General features: G+C 34.3%; 3 protein-coding genes across 5 annotated transcripts; all 3 read left to right on the top strand.

Annotated features, from left to right (window-relative positions):
• The first annotated feature begins 212 nt into the window (after positions 1-212).
• LOC106762707 (G-type lectin S-receptor-like serine/threonine-protein kinase SD2-5) lies at positions 213-3,520 on the top strand. The gene has a single exon (XM_014646744.2). The coding sequence runs from the start codon at positions 905-907 to the stop codon at positions 3,353-3,355; it is 2,451 nt and encodes an 816-aa protein (XP_014502230.1). The 5' UTR covers positions 213-904; the 3' UTR covers positions 3,356-3,520.
• A 446-nt stretch (positions 3,521-3,966) lies between these two features.
• LOC106759908 (putative L-ascorbate peroxidase 6) lies at positions 3,967-8,382 on the top strand. 3 transcript variants are annotated; one of them, XM_022780846.1, is made up of 10 exons: positions 3,967-4,197; positions 4,373-4,397; positions 4,494-4,621; positions 5,421-5,491; positions 5,667-5,709; positions 5,794-5,890; positions 6,195-6,278; positions 6,610-6,731; positions 7,132-7,198; positions 7,966-8,382. In XM_022780846.1, the coding sequence occupies exons 1-10, from the start codon at positions 4,059-4,061 to the stop codon at positions 8,066-8,068; spliced, it is 879 nt and encodes a 292-aa protein (XP_022636567.1). In that variant the 5' UTR covers positions 3,967-4,058; the 3' UTR covers positions 8,069-8,382. The 3 variants fall into 3 exon arrangements, with proteins under 3 accessions (XP_022636567.1, XP_014498777.1, XP_022636568.1); XM_014643291.2 differs by having other exon boundaries at positions 3,973-4,197; positions 4,298-4,397; XM_022780847.1 differs by lacking the exon at positions 3,967-4,197 and having other exon boundaries at positions 4,293-4,401; positions 4,499-4,621.
• A 1,664-nt stretch (positions 8,383-10,046) lies between these two features.
• Positions 10,047-17,674, top strand: LOC106762346 (protein WVD2-like 5). Its single transcript, XM_014646214.2, has 9 exons — positions 10,047-10,356; positions 11,219-11,498; positions 11,592-11,837; positions 12,004-12,044; positions 12,153-12,230; positions 12,376-12,472; positions 12,549-12,620; positions 12,703-12,813; positions 16,671-17,674. Exons 2-9 carry the CDS (start codon positions 11,232-11,234, stop codon positions 17,184-17,186), a joined length of 1,428 nt encoding a protein of 475 aa, XP_014501700.1. The 5' UTR covers positions 10,047-10,356; positions 11,219-11,231; the 3' UTR covers positions 17,187-17,674.
• Positions 17,675-18,663: the final 989 nt, after the last annotated feature.

The raw sequence follows: 18,663 nt of genomic DNA, 5'->3' as shown, positions 1-18,663 counted from the left end.
AGTTATTTTGGCCAAAGAAAAAAAAATTATTAATAAAAAGTTAATGCCTTTAAATTTAGAGTTAGAAATAGGTTTATTTATTTATTTGGTTATTAGTGATTGTTATGGAATCATGGGTAAATCCATGAATGGAAGAAAAATGAATTTAAAAAGGAAGAAGACACCTTCCTTAAATGCTTTTGACGTCCAAAACCAGAATTAGCTGTAAAGTACAGAGGCAACCAAAGTGAGATCCAGAGTCTGAAACCATTCCATCCATCCACCAAACTGCTATATACAAATATACAAACACACACAACAACACCTTCGTTCATTCACTGCTATGTCCTTAACAAGTCACAGTTGTTCTGCTTCTATCCCATCGTTGCAACCTCATCTTTCTGTCTATTTATCTATCTCTTTTCACGTGCCAGATAGACTCATGGTCAGACCATGACTACTTTCTCCAGTTGTCATTGTTGACTTTTTCTTCTACTCTCTTCTCTTCTTTCTCTGCTCCTCCATAACCACAAACCCGCCGTGCCGTATCCACCCTTCCGTTCCACACTTCCTTTTCAATCACCCTTTTACTCAATGCTCACACTCCGTTTTCTCACGTGTTAAATCACTATTCATTGTATTAAATTTCATCTTTTATTTTTCTTGTTTGGTCAATCCTCTATTCTTCTTACCCCTTTTGCGGTGTTCATCTTCTCACCTTTCTTCTTTCTCCTTATCTTGGATGACCCTGACGAAGCATTGAATTAAAGATAAAACCGCTAGAAAGATCTTCTCTTTACTTCTTATTCTATTCTGGGTTGTTGGGCTCGTATTGCTACGGTTAGATTGTTTTCTTTCGCATTTTCTTTCAGATGAATTTTATTTCTTACCTGTTCGTTTGATTTCCATTCGCTGTTGGGTGAACATGGGAAAAGATTGGTCTTTCTTGCATATTGTGGGCACCCTTTTCCTTTTGTGCAAAGTTTGTTTAGCTGCGAATCAATATACTGGAAGGATCTCAGCCGGGGGGATAAAGGGTTCCCAAATGAATTGGATTGACAGAAATGGCCAATTCCTCGTATCAAACGATGGACGATTTTCCTTTGGCTTTGTCACCACAGCGAATGACACCACCTTGTTTCTACTCTCAATCATCCACGTGAGAGCTTCCCGGGTCGTTTGGAGTGCTAATAGAGCAGTTCCAGTTGCTAATTCCGACAACTTTGTTTTTGATGACAAGGGCAACGCCTTCTTGCAGAAAGATGGAACCGTGGTCTGGTCCACGAACACAAGCGGCAAAGGGGTTTCTTCAATGGAATTGAGTGACACTGGGAATTTGGTTTTGCTTGGGAGTGATAATAGTACAGTGATTTGGCAAAGTTTCGGCCATCCAACAGATACTTTGCTGCCAACTCAGGAATTCACAGAGGGAATGAAACTCGTCAGTAATCCTAGCACGAACCACTTGACCCATATTCTTGAGATCAAGTCTGGTATTGTTGTTCTCTCCGCAAGTTTTCAAACTCCGCAGCCTTATTGGACTATGCAGACGGACAGCCGCAGAACCATCAACCAGGACGGCGATGAAGTGGCTTCAGCAAGCATCAGTGGAAACTCATGGAAGTTCTATGACAAGGGAAAATCGCTGTTGTCGCAATTCATTTTCTCTTCAGGTCAAGACTCAAATTCGACTTGGATTGCTGTTTTGGGGAGTGATGGCTTCATCACCTTCTCCACCCTCGGCAGTGGAGGGTCAAATGCTGCTTCTGAAACAATTCCTGAAGATTCTTGCGGTACTCCAGAACCTTGTGATGCATATTCCATATGCACGGGTAGCAAGAGGTGTAGCTGCCCTTCTGTTATTCCCAGTTGCAAACCTGGTTTTGACTCTCCTTGTGGTGGCGACTCAGGAAAATCCATTCGGTTGGTTAAAGCTGATGATGGACTCGATTACTTTGCGCTTGGTTTCCTTCAACCGTTTTCCAAAACCGATCTGGCTGGTTGCCAAACATCTTGCCGTGGAAACTGTTCTTGCCTTGCTATGTTTTTCCAGAGAAGTTCGGGGAATTGTTTCTTGTTGGACAGTGTAGGAAGCTTTCAGAAACCTGCTTCTGATCCTGGTTATGTTTCTTATATCAAGGTCTCGAGTGAAGGAGGTTCTGGCTCGGGTTCTGGGGGCGGTGGAAGTGGCAATAAGCACACCGTAGTTGTTGTGATAATTGTCTTAGTAACCTTTTTTGTCATTTGTGGTCTTGTCTTTTGGGGAGTTAGATACCAAAGAAGAAAGCAAAGGGTGCCCGAGTCTCCTTCAGATGGCTCAGAAGAGGCCAATTTCTTGGAAAATTTAACCGGTATGCCAATCCGTTACAGCTACAAGGACCTTGAAACTGCCACCAATAACTTTTCTGTGAAGCTTGGGCAAGGGGGTTTTGGGTCAGTGTATAAGGGAGTTGTAGCAGATGGAACACAAATAGCAGTGAAGAAATTGGAAAGTATTGGACAAGGAAAGAAAGAGTTCAGGGCCGAAGTTAGCATCATTGGCAGCATTCATCACCTCCATTTGGTTAGGCTAAAGGGATTCTGTGCTGATGGATCTCACAGGCTGCTTGCTTACGAGTACATGCCCAATGGCTCATTGGATAAATGGATATTCAAGAAAAACAAAGGTGAGTTTCTGTTGGATTGGGATACTAGGTTCAATATAGCTCTGGGAACAGCAAAAGGACTTGCTTATCTGCACGAAGATTGTGACTCGAAGATTGTTCATTGTGACATCAAACCAGAAAATGTTCTTCTGGACGAACACTTCATGGCAAAGGTTTCGGATTTTGGACTGGCGAAGCTCATGAATCGAGAACAAAGCCATGTTTTCACAACACTGAGGGGCACGAGGGGCTATCTTGCGCCGGAGTGGATAACAAACTACGCTATATCAGAGAAAAGTGATGTTTACAGCTACGGGATGGTGCTGTTGGAGATAATCGGAGGAAGGAAAAACTACGATCCTAGTGAGTCTTCAGAGAAATCCCATTTCCCAACTTTTGCCTTTAAAATGATGGAAGAAGGGAAGGTGAGGGATATATTTGACTCGGAGTTGAGAATCGACGAGAATGACGAGAGGTTTCAATGTGCTATAAAAGTTGCATTGTGGTGCATACAGGAAGACATGTCAATGAGGCCATCTATGAGTAGAGTTGTTCAAATGTTGGAGGGTCTTTGCACTGTTCCTAACCCACCAACCACTTCTTTCTTGGGTTCTCGCCTTTATTCCGCTGTCTTCAAATCCTCCAGTGAAGGAGCCACCACCTCTTCTGCTCCCTCAGACTGTAACAGTGATGCTTACCTCTCTGCTGTTCGTCTTTCAGGGCCTAGATAACACTTCCTTCCTCCATCTTTTCTCTCTCTTTTGTTCTTCAGTATATTACTATCTAATGCACCACAGCCATTCTCTTGTACATTTTTTTCAACTTTCTCAAATTTTGTAATATAAAAAATACTTACTCATAATCATCCTCCATCTCTTCTTCATCTTTTATACATTTATAACTTTTCTCACCTTTTCGATCATCACCATCATAGCCTATAACGTAGTTTTCAAAATCCATTATAAAGTTTTAATCCCAAACAGTAAACAAAAAAAGACAATCAAAGTACTAAACTTCATCGTATCTAGTCATCCAATTCTTCTGTTTTTTCTACCAAGGTTTATTTTAAAAATATTTTGTAAGTATTTAAAGTTTTTTGCAGCTTCGTCGTCCTACTGTGTATCTATCGATATATATAAATAAAAAAACATAAATATAAATGAGTGCAACAGAATGGATGGCAAAAATTATTATTGTAAAGGAGAAGAAACTGATTTGTAAATATAAAAATACGATAATAATAATTAATAATTTTTTAATTTTTTTTTAAAACATGTTGTTGAGATTTATTTTTATAAAAAGTAAAAAAAAAAAAAAAGTATCTAAAGCGTATTAGTGTAATGGTAATTTTGATATCAGAAGCGCGTAAAAGAAATAAGTGAGGAGGAGTGAAAGAAAGAAGCGCGTTTGAGTGTGTGGCGTTGGGCAGAGATAATGAGATTAGGTGTGAATAAGCACGTTGTGCGGTGCTCGATCGGCACCGTTTCAGGCGAGTCCAAAACCCATTTTCCCGCCAAATCCCAACGTTCGTCTTTCTCAGCTGTCAAGTTCCGCCCTGGCGATGGTTCTTCAGGTGAGTGAGACAACAACCTTGAACCCAAAGACTCTCTCGGACAAGGTTGTTATTGCGTTTATACTTTACAATTTCTCAACACGGTAACTATATATCGTAGATTTAGCGGTTTCTAGTAGCAGCAGGAGAGAGCTGATATGCATAGTAACGTGGCCATGTCTTCTTCCTCTCATAGGTTGTCTCCCAGCCAACGCCTTGCAGTAAGTATGTATATAATTAACTTTGGATGTTGCGCACGAAAATATTCGAAATCACAATATTACAATCATGTCTTGAATGCGTTGTGGTCATTGAAGGGCAGGTGCAAAAGAATATCTTCTCATTAAAGAAGAGGTGAGGAAGGTGTTGTCTAAGGGAAAGGCAGCTGGGGTGCTTCGATTGGTTTTCCACGATGCTGGAACCTTTGACATCAATGACAATTCAGGTTTGTTACTTATGTTATCCAGTGATTCAAAGTTGCTGTTCATTTTGGCGGTCCTCCCAGTTTTCTAGCAATCCCCAATGAGGTTTTACTCTCGTACAATAAAGTGAGATATTTGTCTTAAACAGTTGGATTGGATATCATCAGGTTGAAAATTATCTTCGGTTTTGGTACTGATCAAATAGTTCAATTGGCATGTTGTGTCTGTGTAAACCAACCAGAAGTATTGTAATTAGAATGGATTGGATGACAGTATAAATGACCTTTATGCTGTCTATGCATATATTAAGCTTGCATCCACTACTACACATGCTTTCTCGATCATCCAATATGGCATCATGAGCATAACACTAAAGCCATGCACAATTCCAAGCTTACTTTGCTTAGGGTTTTGAGCCTTCCTGGAAAAAAACCAATCCACGTTAGAATGGTGACAAAACCAGGATAGTGAGGCAGTGATGACTTTTTCGGATGAGTCATGGAAAATTGTTTTGAAACAAAATTATTATGTGGCTTCTCCTCATGTAATGAATTATCAATATGGAAGATTTAAGTTTCTATGCTATCTCTACATTACTTTCTGTAACTCCGTTTCAATAGTAGTTCTTGCCTTTGCTCATCGATTGAATTTGCTTAGGTAAGCGTTCACAAGGCATGAGCTAAGAAATTAAAAAGGAAACTACGCGTTCTCTTATTATGTTTTCTTGGTAATAGTGTCATCATCACCAGTAACGTCAATTTCCTTATTCTTATCAATTTCAAAATGTGAGTGTATATTTATGCACTTTCCATTCTGTTGCAGGTGGTATGAATGGTTCTATAGTCTATGAACTTGAAAGACCCGAAAATGCCGGCCTGACAAAATCAGTAAAGGCATTGCTCTGTTTCACTATTTTTTTATTCCCTTATATCACCGCTCTTTCTATTATTATTTGAAGAATTCCACATGATAATATGTTCTATAGTCTAAATTACTTTATCATTAAGATAAATATCTTATCCTACATTTAACTGCCAGCTAATATCTAAGTGGATGTATATTTTTTAGGTACTGCAAAAAGCAAAGACTCAGATAGATGCCATCCAACCAGGTCCTTCTTTTCTATCTGATAACTGCTGCTAATAGTAAGTGATAATTTGGTGTAGACCAACACGTTTTCATATACCTTTCTTAGTATCTTGGGCGGACATGATTGCTGTGGCCGGAGCTGAAGCAGTTGAAGTATGTGGAGGTCCACCTATCCAAGTTTCACTGGGCAGACTAGATGCACTGTAAGAGGCCAGGTTTCTAGTATATTGTACTCTAGTTAGTATGAACTGCGTGACAAGAAACTGGTTTTTTCTCAACAGGATGAAAACAAGCAGTTAAATGTTAGTTTTGTTAGATTAGGTTCTCTGAAAATATTTTTTATCCAATTATTGAATAACGTTCAATCTGTTGTTTAATGAGAATAATCATCCATTTTTCAGGAAGGAAAAATAGAATCCTCTAAGGGAATTTAACTCATTGTTTTTCACATATCGAAGCTCGTTTTTGTCTTCTATCAAATAATATTTGTATTCATTTTAATGATAGGGTGCCTGATCCAGAAGGGCGACTCCCCGAGGAATCTCTTAATGCTTCTGGTTTGAAGATGTGTTTCCAGAGCAAAGGCTTATCGTGAGTATGAGGGAAACTCCCAATTGACTTTGTATTTGTGTTCTATAAAAGTTAGTTATTTTTACCTATTTGCAACTATACATCATCTAAAAGCTGTCTGATTGCTCATTACACGAGAATCTTAACGCTACAGAGGCAAACTGATTATTATATCTTATAAAGTCTTAACTCTAGACCAGATTAACTAGGCAAAAAATATAGTGATTTTTTATTTACTGACCAAAAAAACGTTGATCGTGTGTTTATCAGTTATTGTATAAACTTTTCAACATATTTTACCTCAATTAATTTGTTTAAGTATCCTTATCCTCTTGGAGCTTTTCTTCCATAGAACACAAGAACTCGTGGCATTATCCGGAGCCCATACTATTGGAAGCAAAGGTTTTGGAAGCCCAAATTCTTTTGATAATTCATATTATAAGGTCCTTTTGGAAAAGCCATGGACATCTTCGGGTAATTTAACAACTTATCTCCTCTAAACATTGTGTTTGTATGTTCTGTAAATTTACAACCAATCATTGTTTCCTGAAGCAAACAATAAGGAAATGCAGGAGTTGAATGCATGTTACTTTGTTAGGCTTAGAGACTGGATTAAGACATAATTTCTGTCTAGTCTCATCTGGGTCTTAATGTTCCAATCAATTTTTTCAGTTTCTTGGCATCAAGTTTGTCTTTCTATAAACTATACTACAAATGACATTAATATCTGGTAGTGTGAGTAAACTCGGTTCAGGCGCGAATTGGCAGCTCTGCACTCAATTTTCTGGATAGACCTAACATGTCTGTTGGTTTGTTTTCATAATTTATTTTTAATTATTATAATTGTCAACTGCCTCTGTTCTCTTTTATGCAGGTGGTATGTCGAGTATGATTGGCCTTCCTTCAGATCACGCCCTTGTTGAGGATGATGAATGCTTAAGGTTCCGTATCTCTTGACAACCTATGCTACACTTATATGAAATTGGCCCACACTTTTTTTCCTTTTCTGGCCAAGCACTAAAATTTTAGTTCAAAAGTGTTAAATACTTCACCTAATGTTAAGTTATCTGAAAAGATAAAACAATTAAAATGAGAAGCGTTTCTTTTACTTATTTTCCAGAATTCAAGAAAATAACAAGTAAGGCAAATAATTCATCAATTGAAAACAAGTAAGTAACAACTGCATATCAATTGGTAAAGGATAAGTTATGTCAGTTAGATTTCTGATATACTATAATTCGTATATTATCATGCCCTTTTAAACCTGATCCTTGCCCCTGGATTACTAGTTTACACAAAATACTAAATTTGAAGTCTAAAATGTCAATTTTCTAATACCTAGGTCATGTTCCCGAGCCTACATGTTCCTGTTCAAACGCTTATATTATAGTCGTTTGTTGGCCAAGGGACTCATTTCATTTCTGATTCCTTTTTGTCCATGTGAGCAAACAACGACGTGCTAAAAACAATGTTGTCATATAAATAAACTAGAGTCAGTATGGTCCATAAAATTGTCCATCAATAATGTGATTTGGAGGGAAAGATTTTTACAAAATCTTTTTGCTGGACCATTTTATTATATCTTATTATTGATTACTAAAAATTCACTTGCACGTTACATATCCCGGTGCACTGCATGTCTAAATTTCTGCCAATTTTATGTTTCTTATTGTGTGCATAACCTAAAACAACTCCATTGATTGAACAGATGGATTAAAAAATACGCCGACAGTGAGAATCTGTTCTTTGAAGATTTCAAAAATGCGTATGTCAAGCTGGTGAATTCTGGTGTTAGGTGGAAAAACATGTAATTCAGGAGTTGAATGTTCTAACTTGCACTGAAGGGGCAACTTGCATTTTTATTGACCTGCTGATAGTGTTTATGCAGAGTTGCTATGAAGCATCTGCATGCAGTGCAGCCAATAAATTTCATGCAAAAGTTGTTTAAATTTCAAGTGTGAAGGCATGGCATATGGAACAGTTTTTTTATGACCACAGTTCCTCCTTTAAACACAATCAATATATATTTTAACACTTTGTATGGAGGAGAGTTTCTTCACCGTTACGTTGAGGAGAAAAAACACTAAAAAATTATATATATATTCTCAAATCTTGCCCTATTTTATATGTTTCTAAATGATAAGATCTGGAATGTTAACGTCTGCCAGTTTAATTCTGAAGCTTTAATATTTTCGTAACATTTGATGATTTAATATATTAAATTTAATCTATTATAAATTCGAATACTTGGATAAGTTATATATTTTTCTTATTTTATGGATAATTTAAGAGAGAATAATTCATTAAGGAAGAAATTTAAAGAATTCAATTATTTATTACTCCAAATTGTTTTATAAAAATAACATGCTGTTTTTTTTATCAGAGTTAACATGATATTTTTATTGTATTAAAACAATTTTATTGTAACAAAAAAAAAACATTTTGAGGTGAAAATTTTATTTCTCGAAACATAAATCAGAAAACAAATATTCTCAAAGACCCTAGTTGAAATTCTCACCCATCAATAAAAGAACAAATACTCCACTCAAAAGCATGCTAGACATAACTTAGGGTAAGTCATAAAATAGATGGTTAATTTCATGAATACTTAAGTTCAGAGATTAAATGATAAATATAAAAATGAAAAAAAAATAATAATATTAGTCTAATTTATCCCGCATTATCTATTATTTATTTCAGCCAGTCTTGTTTTATTTTATTTTTCTCTTCATTTTATATGGACACAAGCATTTTAAATGGTCTTTTTTTTTTCTTTATATATAAATTAATAAAAATCTATGAAAAATAAAATAAAAGTACTAAACAATTTAACCTTACTTTTATTTAATTAAAGCCAACATTATTTTCACTCTTCTTAAAAATTTTCTTTCCTTCTATTTTCTTGCTATCAAAATATTTTTTCATTAAACTTTGAGGATGATGGTCAAAATAAAGCAACTCTATATATCTCGTTTATTACAACTACAAGTGTTTTTAACCAATTTATTTCATTGATACGATCCAAAAATACTTTTGATAAGCTTGAATTTAAGAAATAAAATATGAGTTAAATATGTTTTTATTCCTTAACTTTCAGTGAAAATTGGAATTAGTCCATCTTTAAAACTTTAGCTTAATTTAGTTCCTCAACTTTAGAAATGTATGAATTTAGTTCTTTTAATTAAATTTTGTTAACTTGATTTGATGTGTCATACCATATAAACAACTCAAATATTATCATGAAACGCGTCTGAAACATCAAATCAAGTTAACAAAATTTGGTTAAAAAAACTAAATTCATACATTTCTAAAGTTAGGAAACTAAACTAAGTCAAAATTTTGAAAAAGGATTAATTCAAATTTTCACTAAAAATTTAAAGACAAAAAGCATATTTAACTCTAAAATATAATATATTTTAAGGACAAACTCAATGTCTCAATTCAATATTATATTATTCTCTTAATTTTCCAAGATAAATGCAACAATAATAAAAAAATTAACTTAATAAAGAAATTTTTCTAACATAATAACATATTTATACACTGATATTATTTATATAAAACACATATTATAAAATATAATTTAATTTATTGTATTTCTTTAAATTAAAGTGATTGATTCAATTTTATACCGTTTTCAGGTTCCTATTAACAAAATTCATCCTGCAAAAATATATAGAAACTCAAATACTGTACAAAAAAAAAAAATCCATGACTACAAGAAGATTAAATGCTGTAAACTAAACCAAATAACTTAATGTAATGTAACCGTAAAATGTGAGTACCGCAGAGAAAGCGACTTGACCTGACCCGGAAATTGAAATTCAGCATTTGGATTTGAAATGAAACCGTTGTCTCCTACACCACACTTCTATTCTCACTCTCTCAACCTTACACTCTCTTCTCTCCTATTTTCATTTTCATTTCATTTTATTTTATTTAAGAATGAATAAAAAATAATAATAGATAAAGCATCAGCATCACCAACATCTTCTACAACAGTTTGAATCTTTCGGATCTTGTTGGTCGGATTCGGATCCCCCGTTCCCCAGATCTCTGAACCCACGATGCCATTCGGCTCTTGAAGCTGACCCCTCAGGTAATAATTTCTGGGAAAACATCAAAATCTCATTTTTGTTTCTCTGTTCATGTCAAGTCTTGTGCTTTAGTTAAGATGGTAGTGTACTTGTTGATTTATATTCTGCGGCTAAATGGAGCTTTGCTAAATGTTTCTTTTTCGGTGGCACTTTTTTGGGATCAAGGTTTTTCTTTTTTTGGAGCATGGGAGTGCAGTGGAGAATGCTAATCTGGCTTGTTTTACTATCCCCTGATTTGATTTTCTCTGTTAACTGCACTTATTTTGTTGATGTTAGTTCACTGCTAAGTACTTTTTTTTTCTTCATTTGGTTTCCTAGACCTAAGAGAATGCTTTGGAAGCAAGTTAATTTAGCTCCTGTTTCATAGTTTGTCTTCATGCGCTTGGCCACCAAGTGGAGATTAGATGCATAGTATTATATTATCTACCTAGACCTAGTGTATTCCACATTATTCATTAATGTCTATACTTTTGAAGTGCCCTGTTTATATTCTTTATCACTGTATTTTATCTTATGTTATGTTGTTTTCACTCTTTTGACTGGTAAGTGACTCTGGCACAACCTGACAGGCATGCTGTTTTAACATGTCACTCTCGTCTTTCTTTCTTCAAGTGGGTAACTTGCATTCGGTTTGGATACATAGGCTGGTGAATTTGTCTTTAGAAAATGGAAATCAATCTCTTTTGATAGTAAAAAAAAAGTCTATGAGGATTTTCTAGGTATTTTTGGGAAACCATTCTGGCTGACAGGACAAATGATGAATTTTCATATGAACAATCTTGTTTTGTATGGTTATAATTATTTCCTTTCACTCGTATTAAACTATCTCTAAGTAGCTGGTCATTGGTTTCATGAAACTTGTAGCTTGGCTTGATTGATGGATCCAAGCAACCTTTTACCAGCCAATGGACTTGAAGAGGTCTACCAAAATGGTGTTAATGGCAAGTTGTCTAACTCTGAAATGGATGGTATTGCCTCAAATGTAGACCCTGCTGTCACTAAAATTGCACAAACTGAAGCTCCAAATGGAATTTCTGAAAATTTCGTCCAGTATGATAGCACTGCAACTGATTACTCATCCAAGGCAGAAATCAAGGAAGGATTAAATGACTACATAGGTGTGAACAATGTCACCATTTCTAAGGTGAGAGGATTTTTATTCCCTTGAATTGGTTTAATTAACTCATTAGTATTATTCAAATTTAGTATTTCATCTCATGTATTTTCTCAATGCTAGGAAGAGGAAGCAGAAATCGTAGATCAGACAGACCAATCAAAAGCAGGAAAAGGTCCTGTCAAGAGTAAGAATGCAAAGTCACCAAGCCCCAGAGGTGTTCATGCAAGTTCAATTAAAAAGAACAAAGATGGAAAAGGTGAAGAGGTAGCATCTACTGTTTCCAATGGTACTTTTGCTTCAGACTCCATCCCAAGAGAGCATATTAAAAATAGATCATTGACCGACAAGCAGGCTCGACTGTCGAAGGTAAACTAACTTTTTAGTACCTTTGTTTGTTTATGAAAATTTTCATAGATGGTCAGGAATTCAAATAGTTATGTGCCCTTGGTTTCTTCTTTTATTATTTTGATTTTGATTTATAAAAGTTACAGTTTTGACACTCTCTGATAGTTCCTATATTTTATGCTTGCAGCATGCTGGGAAGTCTAGCGTGGCACCTTCTGAAGCATCAATGTATTTATTATTTTGATTTTTTCATCATATATTAGTTGAAGAATGATTGGGTATGAATAATCCTCATCTTCATTAGTTGACTAGTGGTCTTTACTTCATTGGAAACAGGGAGAAGAACAGACCACGATTATCAAAGAAAGGGCCCCCTGATAATCTTAATCTTCAAGGAGAAGCAGAATCTTCTTCGTATCCTTTTTTATTTTCTAGCTGAGCATTTTTTCTTCTCACGACTGGAAATGGAGACTGATGCGGATTCTTTTTATATTTATATTATAATTTTATGAGAGTGACAAAATGTATGATTATGCTTTATCCTTAATCCCGTTATAAGTCCTACTGCAGAAGATGCAAAACCTCGCAGGGTAGGGATGCTCCCAAATTATGGATTCAGTTTCAAGTGTGATGAGCGAGCTGAGAGAAGAAGAGAGGTATGTAATTATTAATTGTTTCTGCCATTCTTTGATTAATATCAGGTTTTAAAAGAAGTGTTATTATGGTGGCCAGTTCTACACTAAACTTGAGGAAAAGATTCATGCAAAGGAAGTGGAGGAGAGTAACCTGCAAGCGAAAACAAAGGTGATAATATTTGATATCTTAGTGGAAATGTAACTTGCAGATGTTGCCTTTTAATCATATCAATCTTTAACATCTTTTATAGGAGACCCAGGAAGCTGAGATTAAGATGCTTAGAAAAAGTCTAGGATTTAAAGCAACTCCAATGCCAAGCTTCTACCAGGAGCCTCCTCCTCCTAGAGTAGAATTTAAAAAGGTAAGTTTCTCTCTCTGTGTGTGCATACCTGTTTGTTTGTCGGTTGCATGCAAGCTCTCTATTTGTACTCTGCCTAATTAATTTCTGATATTTTTTAATTCATATGTAATGCACATTCTGTTGTTATATACACCAGTGTGCCCACAGACACCCACATACTTATGTGGTCTCAAATAGTTAGAGCGTACAGCAATCTTCTATTCTTCTGAATTCATTTCGAAAGAGGCATACCAGCTGATTGAATCCCTTTTGTTACTGTTTTCACTTCATTCCATCTATAGTTTATGCAGTGACAAACCTTTTGTATGTTTGACAAATGTATCAATCGTTACTTGTTGTAATAAAAATATCGTATACAGATATTGAAATTGTTGAATAATCACTTTGTTGATAAACATTAAATTTGAGATATTTTAAATTAAAGATAACAACAATTAATTATAAAATTAACAAAATGAAAAAAATTAAATACAATTATAATGAACAAATTCAATTACAATAAAAAATGTTAGAAAATTGATTTTGTATTCTTTTTTATATGTTTCTATCCTTTTATTTGATGCAAGAACTCCTAGTATTCTTTGAGTTAATTAAGAGTTCTTTACTCCTGATGCCTTAGATAGTAAAGCTGTTCATTGAAATCTAAATCTGCAATCCCTTAGGTAATTTGATAAACTTAATAGAAAAGTTAAAAGCATGTCCAATTTTCCAATTGTGACACGACTTATTTTTTTCTATCTCTAATCACAAATAATTCTCAATTTTCCGAGTGTTAAACTCTTCATAGATAAATAGACAAAAAACATATATTTTACACACAAAACCTATATTAACATACGAGTCTCTCTTTTAAGGTTGGGTCAATATATAAATTTAGAGGGTACAAAAATGAAAGTTTAATATATTTTATTGTAATTTTGGAAAAAGTGAGGGGTGCAATGCCCACCCTCATTCCTAAACAGGTCCGCCAGTAAGTGTGTCTCAAGGTTGGGTCTAGAAATTCCAAGGCCATGGAATGAATTTTTCTGAGATCCAGTCCAATTAATATAACCCATCCATCAATTTCGTTTTATTATCCTTCTGATTATTAAACTATTTATCGAAGTTTATATTTAAGTAATTCCAATCTTCTCATAGATAATTTGACGAGTTCGTTTAATGCACCTTAATAGATAAATGATCTCCAACAAGAGTTAAATAATTGTAGTTCTGAAAAGATTTTTCAGAAATTGAGCTGTGACAATTATAGTATTTATTCATTTCAACCACCCTACTGATGTCTTGTGTGACTGACATCTTGATTAATTTAATCATCATTTTTGTAAAATTGATCCTAGATACTTAAACTTAGAAACCAATGATATGACATCTTCTCCCATTTTTACTTTCCAAGTCATTTTCATCTTGTTTATTACTAAAATTGCAATGCTCATACTTGTCTTATTCCTGCTCAAGTAGAAATCCGTCGGCTCCAATGTATGTCTCCAAAGCTCAAATTAAAGTTAACCTCTTCCTTTGATTCGTCAACTAAAATTAATCATATATTGTACAATTTAGAATCTTGTGTTTGTCCTTTCTAAGCGCATCCATAGACTTGTAGTCATCCATCATACATGCCTTGCATAGCCTGAATATAAGTCAAGAAAATAACACTTTCCTTTTTTAAAGCCTTCCCGCGTTTGACATTCTATCATATCTTTTTCCAAGTCAGTAATAGGCATATGTGAGTCTTCTCTTTCTTTGCTTCAATACCTTTTCATCATTTCCGGTTAAAGATAAAGTGCTTCTGTTGTATAGACTTTCCTAGTATGAAACCAAATTGATTCTCTGCAATCCTTTTTTTTTTTCTGTTTTAATCAATTGCTTCATCACCTTTTGTCTTAGTTTCAGCATGAATCATAACTTGTATTGCTCTAGTTTACACAATTTTGAATATCTCTCTTGTTTTAAAATGTATGAGTCAAAATTCTCTCCACTTTTTCTCACGTGGCTTCTTAAATCTCAAATTTAATAGTTTAGTGAGTCAAATGAACCTTGTTCTGTTTCTCATTTCAAAACTTGATTGTAATTATTATGTTGATAATAAACCAATTTCAAAATAAACAAAGGAAAACTGAATAAAACTTCGTTCTTAATAAGATTTTAGGTAAAACATATTTTTGGTTCTTAATTTTATGTATAAGTTTCAGTTTGATCCTCTCTTTTAAAAAGTTGTTTTATTCCTTCATCTTTTAAATTTGGGTCAATTTGGTCATTTTAAAATAGTTATTGTTTTTTTATTTTTTTTATTTTAAGATACATTTTAAACCAATTTTTTTACTGATTTAGGAGATGAAACTTGTTAAAGAAAAACGTGACACAAATAATTTGCTTTGTAATTCATTGTGGTAATTTTCATTGAATCTTGACAGACTTTAAATAGGTGCAAATAGGCTCTGGAGTCAAGTACAAAAAATAAAAACTAAAAATAAAATATTAACTGTCTCAAAATAAATAAAAAAAAACTACTTAATCTATCTCTATCTTATATCAACCACATAAAATAATACTGCACAAAAATCAAAACTACCAATTCCTATTTTATCTCTATCAAAATCAAACTAAATATCAGTAAACCCAAACTTATAAAATAAGACTCAAACAAAATTACCAATAAACTCCTTAGATTTTAAGTTTATCCTCACAAAACTTATTCTATTTGGTTATAGAGCCCACCCAGAACAACAAAATTGTCAATCAGATTCCTTCTGGCAGTTCCTGAAACTCAATCTTTACATGAATTTCTATGCTTCTGTTTTTTGTTTAAATACCAGCTGGGTTCCATATGAAGTATGTGAACCTAATAAGACTAGGTCCATGTCTAGAATCACTTATGAAATGATTAAAAATCCCATCTTAAAATTGAAAACAATAATTATATTAAGGGACTAAATTGACACAAATTTAAAAGATAAAGGACCAAAAGAATAAAATACCTTAAATGTTTTACTCAATAACTGAATAATGAGAATAATTTATCGTGGGTATGAAAAAATGTCGGGGCCTTAGTTATCATTGGACCATTAAGGCTATTGACATATTTTTCCTCTGGCCTTGTACCTGGGCTGCCTAATGAAATTGTCTTGCTTGTTCTTACCTGATGTTAAGAATGACTGATCAATATACGATGTATAAAATGAAGCATCACTGGATTTATACCCATGCACAACCATAAAGTTTAGGTGTGTTGGATATTAGAATGAAAGGAAATGCCGAATAAGTAATTGTGACAAGGGAATAAAACTATTTTTGAAAAGAGTAATCAAACATGCCCTAGAACTTGTCTTTACTAAAGTTGTTACACCAACATTAGTTTGCAGGTGATTTAAAAGATAAACCTGTTATATTATTCATGGCTCATAAATCATGTTCAATTTGATGGTTTCAATCTATAACACTAGGGACTAATTGGTTAGCACATATCATATGGTTTCTGAAATTTTAGGTGGTTTTGTTTATTTTCCAAAGTAAGTTCACAGGAGTTTCAATTCCTATCTTTCTGCATTAAAATTATAGGTCTTAATTTGTTCTATACTTGATCAGGTGTTTCTATACTAATTTTATTTAAACTTAGACAGCATTCTGAAACATATTTCTTATATTAGCATATAGTTTTAAATCTCTCTATGTGACACTAAAACCCAGTTTTTTATCCTTTCAATGGTGAAATGAAGTCTTGTTTGCTTCTCTATTTGACTGTTTCTCTGATTTGAGCACACACTATGTTGATGTCGTTTTATTCTTATTTCGTGTTCGCAATGCAAGTTTGGTCTTGTGTCATTTGCAAATTTAATAAGCTTTTGGACTTACTAATATAGATGCCCACTACAAGAGCTAAATCTCCCAAACTTGGTCGTAAGAAGAGTTCAGTGGTTTCGGAGTCAGAAGGAAACACTAGCAATAGTGTTCGACAAGGTCGATTAAGTCTGGATGAGAAAGTGTCTCAGACTAACCACACTAAAGGAGTTACTCTTGTTCATCAAAAGAGGCCACAACGAAAGTCTCTTCCTCCTCGACTGACTTCTGAAAAGACCAGTTCATCCAATCAGGCATCTATTCGGACCCCATCTAAGGCAGTGAATGATGACAAAACCTCGTTATCAGGTGTAACAACTGAAGTTACCACCTTATCCATTTCAACTGGGGAAGAGAAAGTTGAAGCAGTCGCAGCCACTGAAGAGAGCAGTGTCTTATTGGATGAGACAAGTAAAACTCTGCCTCTGATTGTAGAGCCAAGTGAAGCCAAGTCACCTGCTGTGAATGGTGATTTAGCCATTGAAGAGAAACCGCAACAACTCACCTTGTCACAAGAACCCATAGTGGCAGAGCTCTGAGCAAACAAAAGGAACAGGACCAAATATTATTAACTATCAGATCAATTGATTCGACTCGCGAATGTTATAGAAGCATATGACTGAGATTGCAGAATTCCGTTGTGGTTTTTGATGTCATTTTGTCCAATCAGCATTGTTTCTTGTGTTTGCTCCTAAAGCTTGCTGGTTTTGTCCTTATGATTTTCTGCTCCTCTTGCAGCAATATATGTAACCATTTCTCAGGTTGTTTTTCTAGCTGATGTTATTTCAACATGTAACCTTTGTCTGTTTAGTTAATATGTTGGCGAAAATTTTGAGATAGTTTGCCATCATCGGTGGCTCAGTTACATTTTGAAACAAGCTGTGTCGTGCTTCATGAGCCATATGATTGTGGTACCGCTTTGCTGTGTTCTGCATCGACTTTCACCTCTGGATTCTACCTTGTAACCGCTTATGCTCAAGCAACTCAAGCAAATAAATACTACTTTGTTACATGTAGTTAAAGTTCATTATGATTCCCCCATTACTTTTTCTGTAGTTTTGATCAGTTTTCAATCTATTCTCTGAAATTGTTTTATTGAAACTTTCAGTCCTTCATTTTCTCAAGAACTGACGGCTCCTTCTATTAGAGACCAAGCCCACCTCGATGTAGCCAACAACCATTAGAATCTCTTCAACAAAACCTCATCCTTAAAACAATTCATAATTTTTTTTTTCCATCTTATCTACAGTTCTGTTTCTGGATTCATACCTTTTCCATTACTTGCTCCAGCTTCAGCCCTTCACCTTTAGGTACTTTCTCTCAGCTGTTAATTCACTTAAGTGATTTTAGTGTTTGTTGTAATTCATGCTTTAATCAAGTGGTTAAACATAAATTGACTTGCCCTGTAATTCATGATTCTCAAGTACGTTCTATCATATCCTATGTGAACACTTCTTACAATGCATGACTTGCTCTGCAATTGCTTACTCCAAATTCAATGGCCAGACATGATGAGGTCTAAGTTACCTAAACAAATCAATAAAAAGGAAGCAATCGTTAAACTTAAATTTTGTTATATCTCCTGTACAAAAGTTTACGGTTTAAACATTTTTTGTCTCTAATAAATTATTGAATTTGTTTGTATTCCTGGTGATTAATTAATTACTTTTTCCCAAAAAAATCAGTATAATGAATGTGCTACTCTCAGTTCTTTAAGTATACGTGGTACTGAACCGCTATTGAACTTCTACATGATACGAATATTTTGTCAAAAATGTAGTTTTAGTATAGTTGGTTATATCATTGCAAAAACTAGATTCATAACACAATCATCTTTCATCTTATATCTTAATTTCAAACCAGAAGCAACATACATAAATAAGTAAATAAAACTGAAGTTATCATTCTTCTTTCTGTTAGTAAAATGATGAAGATGAAGTTTTGATGATGTCCAAATCAAGTCAAGATTTATCAAGATTCATGAAGATCCTTTGAAGACTTATTTTTGTTATGAAA

Source organism: Vigna radiata, chromosome 5 (genome assembly GCF_000741045.1).
Source record: "Vigna radiata var. radiata cultivar VC1973A chromosome 5, Vradiata_ver6, whole genome shotgun sequence".
Lineage (NCBI taxonomy): Eukaryota > Viridiplantae > Streptophyta > Magnoliopsida > Fabales > Fabaceae > Vigna > Vigna radiata.
This window is presented reverse-complemented; position numbering and strand designations above follow the sequence as displayed.

Coding starts and splice junctions, on each gene's coding strand:
- LOC106762707 (XM_014646744.2), top strand. CDS start 905: ATGGGAAAAGATTGGTCTTTCTTGCATATTGTGGGCACCCTTTTCCTT.
- LOC106759908 (XM_014643291.2), top strand. CDS start 4,059: ATGAGATTAGGTGTGAATAAGCACGTTGTGCGGTGCTCGATCGGCACC. Junction 4,622..5,420: donor TGACATCAATGACAATTCAG/GTTTGTTACTTA, acceptor ATTCTGTTGCAG/GTGGTATGAATGGTTCTATA. Junction 5,492..5,666: donor GCCTGACAAAATCAGTAAAG/GCATTGCTCTGT, acceptor TATATTTTTTAG/GTACTGCAAAAAGCAAAGAC.
- LOC106762346 (XM_014646214.2), top strand. CDS start 11,232: ATGGATCCAAGCAACCTTTTACCAGCCAATGGACTTGAAGAGGTCTAC. Junction 11,499..11,591: donor ACAATGTCACCATTTCTAAG/GTGAGAGGATTT, acceptor TCTCAATGCTAG/GAAGAGGAAGCAGAAATCGT. Junction 12,473..12,548: donor GAGCTGAGAGAAGAAGAGAG/GTATGTAATTAT, acceptor TATGGTGGCCAG/TTCTACACTAAACTTGAGGA.